The 16,027-nt window shown below is 42.6% G+C and overlaps 1 protein-coding gene across 1 annotated transcript; it reads right to left on the bottom strand.

The window, feature by feature from the left end:
- Positions 1 to 395: 395 nt before the first annotated feature.
- On the bottom strand, positions 396 to 9,135 carry aldh6a1 (aldehyde dehydrogenase 6 family, member A1; the record flags this gene model as incomplete). The annotated part of the gene is made up of 12 exons (XM_080783873.1): positions 396 to 760; positions 1,142 to 1,240; positions 2,148 to 2,327; positions 2,483 to 2,664; positions 3,147 to 3,336; positions 3,708 to 3,829; positions 4,047 to 4,349; positions 4,702 to 4,780; positions 7,320 to 7,481; positions 8,221 to 8,295; positions 8,470 to 8,511; positions 9,097 to 9,135. The coding sequence occupies 12 exons, from the start codon at positions 9,133 to 9,135 to the stop codon at positions 656 to 658; spliced, it is 1,578 nt and encodes a 525-aa protein (XP_080639999.1). The 3' UTR covers positions 396 to 655.
- Between the last annotated feature and the right edge of the window lie 6,892 nt (positions 9,136 to 16,027).

Here is a 16,027-nt window from a genome sequence, read left to right as displayed (position 1 = left end):
TGTGTGACTGATGGTTATTAATGGAAATTCAATGTTAATTGCAAAATACCAGAGTGACAGTGGATCAGCGGTAGAGTGGCCGGTAGAACAGCCGGATGCAGAACTGTGAGGTTCCCAATTCGATCCTGAGCTCCCCCGAGTGTCGAAGTGTTCTTAAACAAGACTCTGAACGGCCTAATTGCTCCTGATGAGCAGGTTGGTGCCATCTATGTAAAACGCTTTGGATAAAAGCTCTATATCTAATGCAACATTTACCTTCACCAGATAATGCATAGTTAGTACTATAGTAAGTACATGGAGTTTCAATACTGGCATTGTGTTGGAAGGACAGAAAAAACTTTTTTTCTTAGCTTTATTATTATATTGCATTGTTTACAATTTACATTATACAGGTTGTATGCATCGACAAGATCTTGACACATGTCGAACATTCTGTACACATCATTAGTAGAAAATCGGCATAGGAGAGAAATTACATTTATCTATCTACAGCTTTATAATGGTTGAGTTTCAATGTACCATTAAAAGTGTCAAGACAATCTCTAAACATTAAGGCTTGTCTCATTGAGAGGAGGGTTCACAACATCTAGAGCTAGAGGGACTGCACAGTAGTTTTAAAAAAAAAACAATTCTATTCACAACACACAGTTAGGGCTTAGCGTCCCATGGTGGGCATGGTAACGGCAGGAGTTTTCGACGTGGCATCTTCAGCTTTCCATTGTGACGTAACAGTTTTTATCTGTGTGTAAAACTGGATGCCCTGCAGAGCAAAAAAGCATTTACATCAACACTTACTGAACATTTATCAATCACTTAGAAGAAGAATACAACTTTTTTCCAACTATATCTCCATGTCTTATATATCAGACGGAGCAAGGATCAATACATGGCGAAAGTCTGTCAATGCTCTCTGTATGGCTGGAGCAACAAATCGAATCTACTGCAGATCGCGAGGCCATAAAATACTACTTGTAGAATAAGATAGCAAATCGCCATGTTCAGAACAGGACCAAATATAAATGACCAAAATGTTTTAACACAACACTGTACTTAATTAGCTATATAGACTATGTTCACACATTTGACAGTCTAGTAAACTTTGAATTCCAAGGCACTTGGAATTTGTTCATTTGTTACTTACTGCTTTTCCATAGAAGTTGGTGTCACCTCTGAAGGACCCTCTGGATCCAGTAAAGGAGAACATGGGCAGTGGAACAGGGATGGGAACGTTCACTCCAACCTGCAAAATGTAACCAGTCATCATCTGCATGCGTGCAAGCTTTACACAATAGCGGCCTGGATCTAAGGGTTCGGATGAGTATGTAAATATGATACGTGACAGAGCCTATACTTATCTTTAAAACTAACCTAGAAACTGATGTGTTCTCAACTTCTCCGTTTTGACAGTGTTGTGTGCATTTGCTCATGAAAGGGAGAGGAATAACTAAACAATAACAAAACATGTTTCTTTTGAAGGCAGTGGAAAGCATGCGCTGGTTTACAATGTTTGAAACTGCGGGTGTAATTCTGGACACACTGGAGTCAGACCTTTTGGCCAAGGTATATGGGAGAGAGGGGGGGGGGGGGGGGGAATACAAGGAGATGTTTGCTGCATGGAGGTTTGGAAAGGAGTCCAGCACATGTCCTGCAGCATTCCCCGACATGTGAACAGCAAACACAGGGCCATAACTGGGCCCCGCAAGCAAACAAACAGGCTGGTCATACAATATTTATGCGTAAACGTTTAACAGGTTCCAAGGAATCCCATTTCAGTTTAATTTAAGACCCCCCACCCCTCCTCTAATTCTACCAGGAAAAATCTTGTTCCCTGTGAGATCCCCCTGTTTTTATTGAACAGATGCATATTTACACAGAGGCTATTTGTAGACCCCATGGGATGGAAAGGAGGCACCAAAGTGTATATTTTAACTCAGGAGCAAACAAGGCTATACTCGCCATGGAAAATAATTGTTCCTGTGTGTGTGTGTGTGTGTGTGTGTGTGTGTGTGTGTGTGTGTGTGTGTACATTTTCAAACAGAAGTGTGACTCCTTGTTTAAAATGCTGTATAGACATTGACAGCAAGCTGTGAATGTAACCAATGTTCTCCTAAAACAAGAAAACACATTGGGAGATTCTAGTCAGTCACCTGGCCGACGTCCACCTCATGAGTGTATTTGCGTGCGGTGGCACCATTTGTGGTGAAGATAGCTGTTCCGTTGCCATAGGGGTTTTTGTTGACCATAGTGATGGCATCATCCAAGGTGTCTGCCTCTAGGACGACCAACACCGGCCCAAAGATCTCCTCAGTGTAGCACTTCATCTGGGTCTGGGGGGGAAAGAAACGGGGAGACACCTGTGGTCAGACCTCATGACGTGATTCACCATTTGGGCATTTACTATTTTATGTCATTGGGGTATATAGTAAATACATGGTGTGTGTTATTAAAAATGTAAACAACATAAAGACATTAATACACCTACTGTGACATTGGCGATGATGGTGGGTCCAACAAAGTTGCCGTTCTCGTAACCCTTGACATGTACATTCCTACCGTCAAGGAGTACCGCCGCTCCCTCATCCAGGCCACTCTGGATCAGGCTGTTGACTCTCTCTTTAGCCTGGGGAGAGATCAGAGGCCCCACATCTGCGCCAGGCTGGTCCCCTGACAGGGTCCCCAAAAACAACCGGTTAGAGGTTTACATTATGCATGTACAGTACGGACACTACAAATACTCTTCCAGCCACAAACACACAAAAGCCAGCGCGAGGGGCACTCCAAGACACTCCCTACAAAATGGCTGTTTAGAGGTTTCCTGTGCAGTCGTACAAATTAGAGTGCAGATCGCTGCAAACATGGGGGGGATTATTCATTCTTTTCTTCCACATCAACTTGCTTTCTCAAAAGATTTGATGCTCCGAGTCACTATTTAGCTCAGGGCTGCGGATTTGGCCACAAATTTGCAGCATGACTGACTGAACAAGCTCTCAGTCCCAGCTGACTCCAATGCAAAGTTATAGTAGGGCGCAAGGCGAGAGGTGTGGTTAGGGCGGCGTGGGTGGCCCTAAGAGGGCCAAACCGAAGGCCCCCGGGGATGAATGAGGGCCTGGGAGAGAACGAGAGGGCGGGGCGAGAGGGTGGGGTACCTGCATTCACGCGCAGAGCCTTGGCACGGTCCACCAGCTCCGGAAGCCAGCTGCGTGCCTCGCCCACCAAGATGGCTGTAGAAAGGGCCATACAGCGTTGCCCTGCCGCCCCGAATGCGGCACCTACAAGCTGATTAAGGGTATTCTCCTTGTTGGCATCAGGCATCACTACACCATGGTTCTTGGCTCCCTACAGCACATGACAAGCAGTTAGACTTAAATTATTACACAATGGAATGTGAATATATGTGGCATTTATTATGTTACAATATTATGTTGTTATGAATATATTATGGCATAAACGATAATGCATAGGAACAGGATATGTTTACAGATTAGATATTAAACTGCCTCCCCATAATTCAGCAGTGTTGCCCAATTCTAATCTCTGTTCTGCATCTCATTTTATGTACAGTAAATTGGAGTAAAAACTAAATCAGCAATACTTAGTGGGTCAATGCTGCCCCCTTCTGGTCATTTTTTAAAGTAATAATCTGAAATGCAAATTTTATAGTAGACTACATAACATTTACTATTCTGACCTGGGTTTTCCATACTCACCATATTAGACTGTACCCTCTTTCCATTTTTGGATCCCCTCTCATAGATATACTCTCCAGCTTGGTTAGAGCCTACAAAGCTGATTGCTTTGATGGCTGGATGATCACAAATTAAATTTACAGCTGTGAGAGAAAGGGAGATACACAATATCTATTAGCATCACTACTTATTTTACTTATAATATTAATTTCATCATCTGTTCCAACTTGTGATATTATAGCTTAAGGGTAATTCATACTTTGCTACACGGCCCTTTCACTCAACAGAAATACATCATTGTGTTGAAGGGTTGCTGAAAGTGTCGCGCACCATACGAAGAATAGACCATTCAATCCATACCATCATGCTGGCCATGGATGATATTAAGTGTTCCATCTGGCGCGCCGGCATCCTGCAGCATCTTGGCCAACAGCATGGCACAGGTGGGCACGCGTTCCGATGGCTTTAGGAGGTAAGTATTACCACACACCAAGCCCATGGGGAACATCCAGAGCGGGATCATGGCGGGAAAGTTGAAGGGGGCGATGCCGGCGACCACCCCGAGGGGCAGGCGGTATGTGTAGGTGTCCATGTCTTTGGTGATGGATGGTAAGGTCTCTCCAAGCATCAGAGAGGTAATGCTGCAGGTGTGCTCCACCACCTCTGGAGGAAATAACCATACAACCATACAGTCCATAAAACTAAACAAACACAAATTCGTATCTACCGAAAGGCAAAACACAGGACAAGGTCTTCATTCAACTTATTGAAATAGCACCTAAATCAAGCTAAAATAAGATTGTGGATGTATTTTAATAATTCCACATAGTCTCAGTCTCTGGGAGTTGGAAACAAGCAGGTAAACTCATTCAAAGTGCTGGAATAAAGTTTTTATGTGAGCATTGATTAACTGTTCACATTACCGCAGAGCACGTTTACAGCATGTTTATGAAGTGCATGTATAGAAAGGTAGGGGTCTTTGTGTGACGCGTAGTGTAGTAAGTAAGAAACTTACGCAATCCCCTGAACACATCCCCCTCTGCATCTGCAAGGGTCTTGCCCTGTTCTACAGTGATTGACTTGGCGAGTTCTTTCTGCACACACAAGGAAACATCAATATAAAATGTAAACAACGGTGTATGCAGTAACACTCCAGTGTCAGGTTATCAATATGATCAGCAAGGTAAAGATAGCTGAACTTGAAAGAAGTATTACATACACTAGACTATACCAGTAATTCCCAAACGTTGTAATTTCAAGGACCCCCACATTGACATACATTAGCAGCAAACCTTGTATTGAACTGTACTTTCCTGTGCTTTATTTATTCAATCAATCAATGGCTACAAATTCATTTTATACAATATTTTTTTATTTCTTTTAATGTCTGAGTCAGACAATCTATACTGTAAAATCCTCAGTGTTCATTTAACTCAAGAGTGTAGTGCATGGGTGTCAAAGTCAAGGCCCGCGGGCCAAATGTGGCCCGCCATGTCATTTAATGTGGCCCGCCTGCCTCAAGCAAAAAAAAAATGTTTTTTTTTTTTTTTTTTTTTTTTAATAGCCAAAATATAGGCTTATAAGTAAGGCTGCATGATATATCGAACATGTACCTTCATCAGAGTGGAGAATATAAGTATAAATCAAGTTGAGCAAAGCCACTCTTCTCTGCCCCTCTCTCTAACAGACACAGTTAACGATTGCTTGTTAAGTGCCTGCCAGACAGACAATCAGATGAAATGAAGGCAGGTGTAGAGTAGAGTGTAGACTAGTGAACTGAACATGTTCTCTTTATATCAAGTTACCAGCCCCTTATGAAACTACTTCTCCCCAAATCCAAATGGATTTCATTTTCCATCCTGAATGGCAGTAACTAGCATACAATGAGAACTGAGAAGATCTCCACAAAGGTTTACTCATCAAAACTGATTATATAACTGTAACCATCAAAGCATGCACTCAACATAATGGTTATGTGACCATGGCATGTGCATAATATAAAATCTTATACGTTTTATCTGATATTGATTAATATGGGGGGTGGGTTCAATTAATCGATTATTAATCGGCAGAGCTGTCGACTATTCAATTTGGCTGATGTTCACTTTGTGGCATCCCTACAAGTTACAACAAGTGAGTAAGTGACTATCTCTCTTCCATACTGGTGTGTGGCGTCTCTTGCGTGATATGATGAAGTAGAACGGTGCCGTGCACGTTATAGGGACAAAGTCGTGTGTGTGTGTGTGTGTGTGTGTGTGTGTGTGTGAATGTGTGAAGACCCATCTTCTCTTTCTGTCATAGTGACATTGTCCTGCATCAGATCATGTCCAAATCAGGTTCTCCGATCTCCAGTAGCCTCTTCAGTTTTTTGAAGATCTTTTGAGTGGTGCAACCACTCCCTTACGGAGGTGTGTGTGGCTGGCTGGGTCTGAGCACTATGTGTGTGGCTTGCTGGCTGGCTGGGTCTGAGCACTATGTGTGTGGCTTGCTGGCTGGCTGGGTCTGAGCACTATGTGTGTGGCTTGCTGGCTGGCTGGGTCTGAGCATAGATAGATAGATAGATAGATAGATAGATAGATAGATAGATATTATAGCAGTGACTGACTGAAGGGCCTCCCACACCGTCTGCGAACGCCGCGCGTCAAAACAGCCGCCTCTATCATTTTCAATGAACCTATCGCACACCGGCGGTGTCCGACGTGCGCTGACGCGCCGCGTCGGACGGAGCCGGTGTGTGTTGGGCTTGAGACATCGAGCGTGCGTCCGCAACTGGTTGTGGCCCCCATCAAGTGACCTTTTGACCAATGCGGCCCTCGCCCCAAATGAGTTTGACACCCCTGGTGTAGTGTATAAATGGAACCAAATGGCACACGTATGGGACAGGTCCTGGTCCATAAATCCATTTGTACATTAGTCCAGCAGCCAACAGGGGAAATTTGGTATATCGTTTTTTTTATTGGTCTAAAATATTGTCTATATACATACAGTCGTGAATTCACTTGCTGACCGACTGTCAGCATAACCTTTGAGCATTTTTTTTCATAGGGGGATATACTGTATGTGACCATACCATTAGCATCCTATATAAAAGGCAAAACTAGGGGGTTATCATGATTCTGAATCCATTCCAAGCATTAGTTTTGCACAAAAGAAAATCACACCCGTGTGAAGTGAGTCGTGCAACTCCCGTGTGGGGGTCCCCAGGGGGTCCCCGGAAGTTCCAGAACCACAGGAACGCGGCTAGGGTGCCGCCCCAGTTCCGGCGAGCCACCCGGCAAGTTACCGTGTGGGGTCCCCAGGGGGTCCCTCTACTGTACTCTGTCACTGTAACACCCCAAATCATTATCATGAATGTATGTACGGTATATAGACAATATTTTGGGCCAACCAAAAAAAAACTATATAGCAAATGTCCCATTCCACACCCCGGCTGCCGGACTATATGCTCTGAGTTACAGACCCGAAATGATTCACCAGCTGGGGGTCGCTGGACCGCTCCTTGAGATCCAGTGTAGTACACAATTGAAAAAAGGTACCTAGGGGATATGATATGCATCCCTGAAACATGGTCTTAACTCAACTCTCTGAGGTTTAACACTACACTATGAGCTGTTGAACATTTCACTGACTTACAATGTTGTCCTTGATAATCTGCTGATAGCGCAGAAAGATCTGCTGCCGAGCCAAGATGGAGGTCTCAGACCAAGACTTATAGGCCCTGGAGCAAGAGTCCACAGCCGCCAACATCTCCTCCTGGGTAGCCTTGGGTACGCGAGATATTACCTCATTGGTGGCCTGCATCCAAGAAGATAAAATAGAATGGCTTAATCAGCTTAATGGGATATTATGAAAAACATCAACAGGCTCTGTCAGGCTGAAGATTTCAAGAAGGGGGGTAGAATCATATTACCTGAATAAATAATAATATTAGAGAACACCGATAGTGTTGAGTGATATTTTTTTCGATGAACTGGAGATCATAGGGTGAATGAACTATAGAATGTGCTAAGAAAATATCCAACTGATGTTTCGACACATACTGTCTTCATCCAAGTCAAAGGGCCTGTTCTTCCAGCTGGTAACAATTTTGTAAATGGTTAACTCCTCAGGATGCTCATCTGAGATACCAGCACTCGGTTAGGGGGTCACAACCTTTAGTAAACTACTGTACATGGCAAAAGTTAAGTCCTAGTCAGGACTGGTCAGTGATCACTGTATGCGACGTGTGTCTTTTCACCAAAATGTACTGACCAAGAGGCTGCCTATGAAGGACATTTTATCCTGACACTGTGTAGACTGCACATACAGAAAAAGTTGAATGACTTAAGCTTTAGTAGACACGTTACATAAAACTGTTCGCATCAGAAAGTGCATAAAAGACATGCAAAAAAGAAGGAACTCAGTAGAGTTAGGTGATTATAGAGTAATTTCAATACCTGCCCATTGTGAAACATTTCACCTATATCCAGGAAACCCTACTCAACCCTACAGGACCTGTAGGTCAGTGATGTTAGTGTGCTGTTATGTTACTTACAGGATTGTGAATATCGAGCCACTCTGAAGTCTTGGATTCAACAAACTTGCCATCTATGAACAGCTTAGTGGTGGGCTGGAAGGAGAGATGATACATTATGTCTGCATCATTATGTGAATTATAATAACCAGTTGCATATCGATAAGTTATAACTTATCTATATGCAACTGGTTATTATAATTCAGGTTCATTGTGTCATGTAACAACAGATGGATGAGAGTGATAGTAATAATATTTTCATCCACTCACCACAGAGGAAGAGTAACACATGCGGCCCACTTGAAGTGGGACCTGTACAAAAGACAGAGCAGGTGCTTAGTGCAGGTTGTGTTGCTAAACAGTGCAATGCAGACGATCAGAATTGTATAGCTTATGGTAAAGCAAAACAAAGATTAATGCAAATTGCAAAAGGGACCATTGTCCAGTTTCAACCAGCTTTGGCCTGATTAATGTGCAACTATGAAGCGGTCATGACTGCACGTGTGGGGGTCAAAGTCAAACCATGCATAATGAACATGGACTCTGGAGCTGAGGTTCTGCAGATATATGGTTCTGCTAACAGGTGGACTGATAAATACCCCCAAAAGTGATTGCAAGTGATATGCTTGTCTGGTGGCAAATGCACTTCTTTCACAGTGTTAAATAAATAATCATAGAGTTCCTCTTCCATAGACAGATGAAGCAATGTGAAATAATTCTCACTCAGTAAACTGAAACAAATCAACTCCATTTTGTGAACAACAAAGTAGTTTACAATTACATCAGAACAATATGGCACTCCATCCTGCAACCACATGACATCCGTCAATTTGTAAACATTGACGTCAAAAGCACTTAGGCAAATAGTTTGTTTTAGTTGTTATATATTTGTCTCACCTTTTTCTTCAACAGTGACCTCATTGCAGTCGATGCCATTGTGAAAATCTTGTAAATTGAATTACTATGAATTATTATTGTACAAAGTTGACCCCCTGACGCCCAGGTAGGAGGACAGTGAATGAAGTGGCAATTTTTACAGGGGACTCACACACAATCCTTCACTACTTGGGTCCAAAACGTAAAAAATTAACCATCTTGGCTTGGGTTCACTCAAATGGGCGGGCACGAAAGAAAAACATAACCTGCTATTGGCTCTTATAAAGTACGCCTATGAGCTGAGCCATTTTATTGGTTCAGCCTGCGTTGCCCACGATTTAACATAATTAGTCCGGAACAACACAATTTTGTATCGGTGTTGACAATGTCCAGCAGGGGGAGGTGTTTTACCAGGCTAGGATCCATACGCATGTGCATGTATTTAAGTCATCAAGACGCCCAGCGCCAGCTTTTGGCAACACGCCAACACCCAACACGCTGCTATATGTGTTTGTTCCAACAGGCCGGGCCGTTTGTTTTCCTAAATAACTCGTAATGTTAACATTTAATTGACATGGAAAAATTGGACAGCAAGTAGAGTCGTCAGTGTTTTTACCAGGCTGGCGAAAAACAAAAACAAGCTTCTACTTCTACAATAAGAAGCTGTAGAAACAGAAGTCTTCACTCTGCACTGCAGCCTATCAAACTCAGGTGTGTTTGCAGGTGTTAGCTTATTTAGCTCAGTGTTTTTCAACATTTTTCATATCAAGGTTCATTTATTCGGCATTTGAACACCAACATTTGATGAGAATTATAGCCTCTCAGACACAAAACTATTAGAATAGGCCTATTTTGTTGTCGTTGAATAAGATTGATTGAAGTATTTATTAACAGTTTGCAGAATGGCTATATTTCACATGAAATCACAACTCAATACAAAGACTGTTACTATGGACGACACACTGATAAAGAATTACACTTGTTTACAACACGGTCCAACATGTCCAATTCATCACAACATTTAGAGACATACAAATATTCTTCTATAAAAGATTTTGTCCACAATTCCATTCTGTATGTATTCCATTCTGTACAATATTGGTAGCCTACCATTAGGATAGATAACAGGCAAACGTTGTTCAAAATGACAATTAGATATTTTACAATAATGTTACTCTTGACGGGTCCATTTGGTTTAATTCTACTATCTCAAGAGCACTAGCTTAGCTAATCAACTGCTTATCATTAAAGGAATTGATGGAAGTGCCTGTGTGTAATTTCACTTTGATGTTCCTTGATAAAGCAGCAACAGTTAGTTGGTTAGTAGAAGCATTGATAAAGCAGCAACTATATAGTTAGTTAGTTAGTTAGTTGGAAGCATTGTTGTTTTGTGTGATGTGATATGAAGCTTTTATTTGCTGGAGTATTTCCAATTTGACATACATTTTGTGTGCGCGTGTGTGTGTGTGTGTGTGTGTGTGTGTGTGTGTGTGTGTGTGTGTGTGTGTGTGACTGTGTGTGTGTGTGTGTGTGTGTGTGAGCTTGTAGATCTGCTATTTGTATACATTTCATGCAAATCTTCCCTGGTCCACAGTTGATATTGTTTAATGTGCAACATTGTGATTTGTTGCCAAGGCACTGTAGAGGTGTTCATATTCTGTAGGCCTATGGCGTTTTGTCTTTTTGAGTAATGCATTGCAACCACTCCTATAGACAGCTATGTGTGTGTCCTTGTGTCCGAGCACGGATACAGTACAGTACAGTACAGTACAGTTTGATTTTTATAATTCATTTCTGAATTAATTGGGCCTTTTGAAATATAGTTTCTAGCTCGAACAGCAAGATACATAGGGAGACAAAATTAGTGGTGGCCAACTCCCTTATCCTGTGCCACTTTGATTTTGCGTGTACATCGTGGTTCGAGGGCTTGATTAAGTCTTTTAAAACAATACTACAGTCAGCTCAAAATAGACTGATCAGGGTTATACTAGGGATGGAACCCAGAACCCATATAGGAAGGAACCAGTTCAGAGAGCTGAACTGGCTCCCAGTAGAATCAAAGGTTACAATGGCTAGACTAAACATGGTCCATAAAATTAAATACGGAGAGGTCCCAGAAGTTTTAAGAACATGTTTCAGGCAGGTAAACGAGGTACACAACCATTTCACCAGAGCCAGTATTGCAGATGTGGTGCTCCCTGCTTTTAAAAGTAAAGTGGGCAAAGGCTCATTCATTTATATAGGAGCCACACAGTGGAATAGCCTGGAATCCAGTGTTAAACTGACCTCCAATTTGAGGACATTTAAACAGAAGTCTAAAAAATGGTTACTGGAAAAGGTTCCCCTATAAAGGGTCATCTTAGAGGGATGGGTAGGGATGTACTTGTTGTGTTGTGTATGTAATGTATATGTACTGTTATGTATTTGTGATGTATTTTAAAGTATTGTTCCGTTCAGTGTGAGAGGACCCCAGTGGAAATAAGTCTTTGGACTTTACTGTATAATCCTTGAATCGCTGATTATAATGTTGTATTATGATTGCTTTTCTAAATAAATCAAATCAAATCAAAAAAAGTGGTCTTCCCCTTTTGGCGAGTGGTCTTCACTTTTTGGCGAGTCGCCAAGACCACTCGCCAAGACCACTCGCCAAAGGCGAGTGGTCTTGCTACCTTGTAGAGAGTACAGTACAGTACAGTACAGTACAGTACAGTACAGTACAGTACAGTACAGTACAGTACCAGAGATTAAAATAGGGTGCACTTTGCATCCCAAAATGCATTTTATAGTTGAGGGACAATAAAACGACAACCTCTGCATCCACGGGATGCACTACTGTACTGTTTTTTTCTCTAGTTTATTTTGCTAGCTTTAGTTATAATAATCATTTCTTCTTCTGTTTTCTACATGAGTATAACCACATTATAACCATATAAAATGAAATGGGAGTTAAATGCTGCAATTTGTAAAAATATTACTCCTAACATAGTTGAAGTGGGACTCATAAAATGTCCCTGGGACTCATCTAAAAGACCATCCCGGGACTCATTACATTGAAAACCTATTTACTACAGTACAGTACAGTACAGCACTCGCGTCAGAGGGGTCTGATTTTTTATTCTTTTTACCAGCTTCTATGCAGCTGAGTCTATAATCGGTGTGCAAGCTAGTCCAGTAGTCCTGTAGTCAGTTATAGCGGACCCCCGCAGATAATAATGCAGCTGGTAATTAATTGATTTAATCAATTTGGGCTTGTTTTTATATATGTATACTTTCTTTTTTTTAAAGGAAAAATGATGCCTGCTGCCCTTGTCTGGAATCCTCGTCAGAACAGATTTGTCTCCCTGCCTCTCTCCCGGACAACGACGTGGTGTGTAGGGTGAATAATTATTCCAACACAGCATATAAATACTTTTAAATAGTATTTATCGTTGCTGTTAGAAAGATTTTCTTTTTTGTATGAGCTACAGCATAGCGGTGGCAATACCTCAGTGGCAATAGCTCACACTGTGAGGTAGTGTGAGCTTGTAGATCGGCTATTTTCAGAAATCTTTGCCTTTCTGAGGTAATTGACAATTTGGCTGATGTTTGACCAATTTTGGTAAAGTTGGTTACTTTTGACGCAGCAATGGTCTTATTGGTTTATTATTAGTTGTCATTTTACAGATATTAAAAAAAGGTCTTGCAAGTCCCTAAATTAATAGATTTATTGGGGGGTAAAAGCATAATATGTAGTCGTGTAGAAGTAAAATTAGTAGAAATGTAAAATACGCAAGTAAAATAAAATACCCATTTTAAGTACCAGTAAGATGACCCCTGATGTCTCATGGCTGGGGGTGACTGACTGACTGACTGGAAATGCACTTTGATTTTGGTACTCATTGAGGGGCGCCAGCACCTCCTATATGCCCAGCTTTGGGTGTTTGTGTGAACACAAACATTGGCTTGTGACTGATTGGCTGATGATCACCCCATAGTGATGATTTAAAAGTGAGGGCAGAAAAGTGAAGATGCCAAAAGTGATTGGCCGGAATGACTTTTGTGATGATTTGATTGGCTGAGCACGGAATGTGATGTGGTGATAAGAGCGCCCTTCACTTCACACGGGTGTGATTGTTTGTTTTTGTTTGTTTTTACTTTACTGGAGTATTTACAATTTGCAATACTTTCACCCTCTACTGTACATCTCAGAGGCAAATATTGTACATTTACTCCTCTACAATTATTAGAAATCTTTAGTTACTAGTTACTTTGTAGATTTAGATTATTATTATTACAAACCAATTCAGTCCTGTATACATTTTAGCCATTTGAAAATAGCCGATGAAAATTGCCGTTGATGAAATCTCTTGCAATATATCGAATATCGCAATAATCACAATATATATCGAATATGGTGGTGATATTACCGAGGGCCTAATATCGCCACATATGGTATCGTGAGGTACCCATATCGTCCCAGCCCTAGAAGCTATGCCTGATGTTGGTCTGAAATCATTTCTACAGTAAAACTGGACGGGAACCAGTATTATGTACGTACATGTAATCATTATGTACTTTAGCTATTGAAAAATAGCAAATCTACAAGCTCGTAGCACGGCACTTGGTGCTGCGCTACTAGCTTGTAGATCTGCTATTTTTGAAATATCGTGAAAATGTGGTGCAAATCTTTGAATATATATTCTTTCAGAGCGAACATATTTTGAGATGGGGGTCGTGACCAATGCCCCCCATCTGAAAATATGTCCAGATGCAAACATTTGAGTTAAAAACTCTGGATGAGTATATATTCCAAATGTGTGACATACAAGCTCGTAGCGCGGCACCGAGTGCCACACTATGAGCTTGTAGATCTGCTATTTTTCAATAGCTAAAGTAGGCCTATAACGTAATCCTTAAAACTCCAAAAGGGGGTTCCTGCCCAGAATGGGTTAAAGGAGCATTTTTTCCCCCCAGAGGATGGAGCTGTAACAGTCATGTAATGCCCCCCCCCCCCCCCCCCCCCCCCCCAGAGGCGACACTATGCCTGATTTTGCTCCCAGATCATTCTTAACACTTCAAATAACCTGTTAACTTTTTTTTACTCTTTGTTTTTTTTAAAGGAAAATTATGCCTGGTATCCTTGTCTGGAATCCTCCTTGGAGTGTTGGCGGAGAGGTACAGATTTGACTCCCTGCCTCTCTCCCCGGCCTCATCCTGTGGATCGTCCTTTGAGTGTTGGCGGAGAGGTACAGATTTGACTCCCTGCCTCTCTCCCCGGCCTCATCCTGTGAATCCTCCTTGGAGTGTTGGCGGAGAGGTACAGATTTGACTCCCTGCCTCTCTCCCCGGCCTCATCCTGTGGATCGTCCTTGGAGTGTTGGGGGAGAGGTACAGATTTGGCTCCCTGCCTCTCTCCCCGGCCTCATCCTGTGGATCGTCCTTGGAGTGTTGGGGGAGAGGTACAGATTTGGCTCCCTGCCTCTCTCCCCGGCCTCATCCTGTGGATCGTCCTTGGAGTGTTGGCGGAGAGGTACAGATTTGGCTCCCTGCCTCTCCCCCCGGCCTCATCCTGTGGATCGTCCTTGGAGTGTTGGGGGAGAGGTACAGATTTGGCTCCCTGCCTCTCTCCCCGGCCTCATCCTGTGGATCGTCCTTTGAGTGTTGGGGAGAGGTACAGATTTGACTCCCTGCCTCTCTCCCCGGCCTCATCCTGTGGATCCTCCTTGGAGTGTTGGGGGAGAGGTACAGATTTGGCTCCCTGCCTCTCCCCGGCTTGTGGATCCCTGGCAGACTGGTGAGTGTTTCTGTTATTACAATGTTACAATTATGTTATTACAATGTCATTAGCGTTACTGTGTTATTGTAAGGTTGTTACATGTGTGTGTGTGTGTGTGTGTGTGTGTGTGTGTGTGTGTGTGTGTGTGTGTGTGTGTGTGTGTGTGTTATATGCACGTAACTCGAGAACCGTATGCCCCACCGACTGCAAATTAGACACACGCGTCCCACAGGGAGTGCAGTGCCCGGCCTTGAGTCGGTGTCCAGAAAGACCACAAAAGGTTCAGGTCAGGTTCTGCCAGTGGACCTAATGAGCCCAAATCCCTCACCTGTGCAATTTCCAGTCTCTGCCTTAGCCAATTGCTTGCCATGGCAACCCCACACCTGCCAATTGATTACTTAACCAGTCCACTTTTCACAGTCCGTTTGCACTCTTCATGCACAGGCAGGCAGGCAGGCAGGCAGACAGACAGATACAGAGATCTCCATATACAGTATGGGCACAAAAGGGACACAGACAGTTAAAACAGGTGCTATGACAAGTTGACAACGGGTATTATTAGGTTCCCAAGTTGCATCGTTATAAAGTAGGCCGGTGGCCGACGGGCACGTACAGGTTTAGTCATTTCTAACACTTAGAAAACACATTGTTTACTTGTTTTTTACCTTTCAGGAAAATTATGCCTTCCACCCTTGATGTCTGGAATGCTCCTTGGGAACGCCGGGGGTAGAGTCGAGGGTCTCCCTGCCAGGACAGTGATCTCAGAACGTCGGGCAATGATAGTGGGCGCGCTATGTTGTCTGTAATCCCCAAATGTACCTCTGGAGCCTGGGTACATTGAGGTACATTAGGCCCGTCACAAGTATTAATAAATTATTTAAATTACAATAAAAATACACAAATAGTGAAAATAGCAAATCTACAAGCTCTAAACGGTTTTGAGCTCCTAGATCTGCCACTTCCACTACTTTCTAACATGGGGATTATGACTATTATCCCAAAAGTATTGCTATTATCACAAATACTTATTATGTAGTAATTGTGATGGGCCTAAGGGTGGGTGGGTGGGTGTGTGTGTGTGTGTGTGTGTGTGTGTGTGTGTGTGTGTGTGTGGGGGGGGGGGGGTTGTGTGTGTGTGTGTGTGTGTGTGTGTGTGTGTGTTTGTGGTATGTGTGTTGAATCTGTTTTTAATTGGCC

Source organism: Protomyctophum bolini (genome assembly GCF_963924005.1).
Source record: "Protomyctophum bolini genome assembly, chromosome: 15".
Classification (NCBI taxonomy): domain Eukaryota; kingdom Metazoa; phylum Chordata; class Actinopteri; order Myctophiformes; family Myctophidae; genus Protomyctophum; species Protomyctophum bolini.
This window is presented reverse-complemented; position numbering and strand designations above follow the sequence as displayed.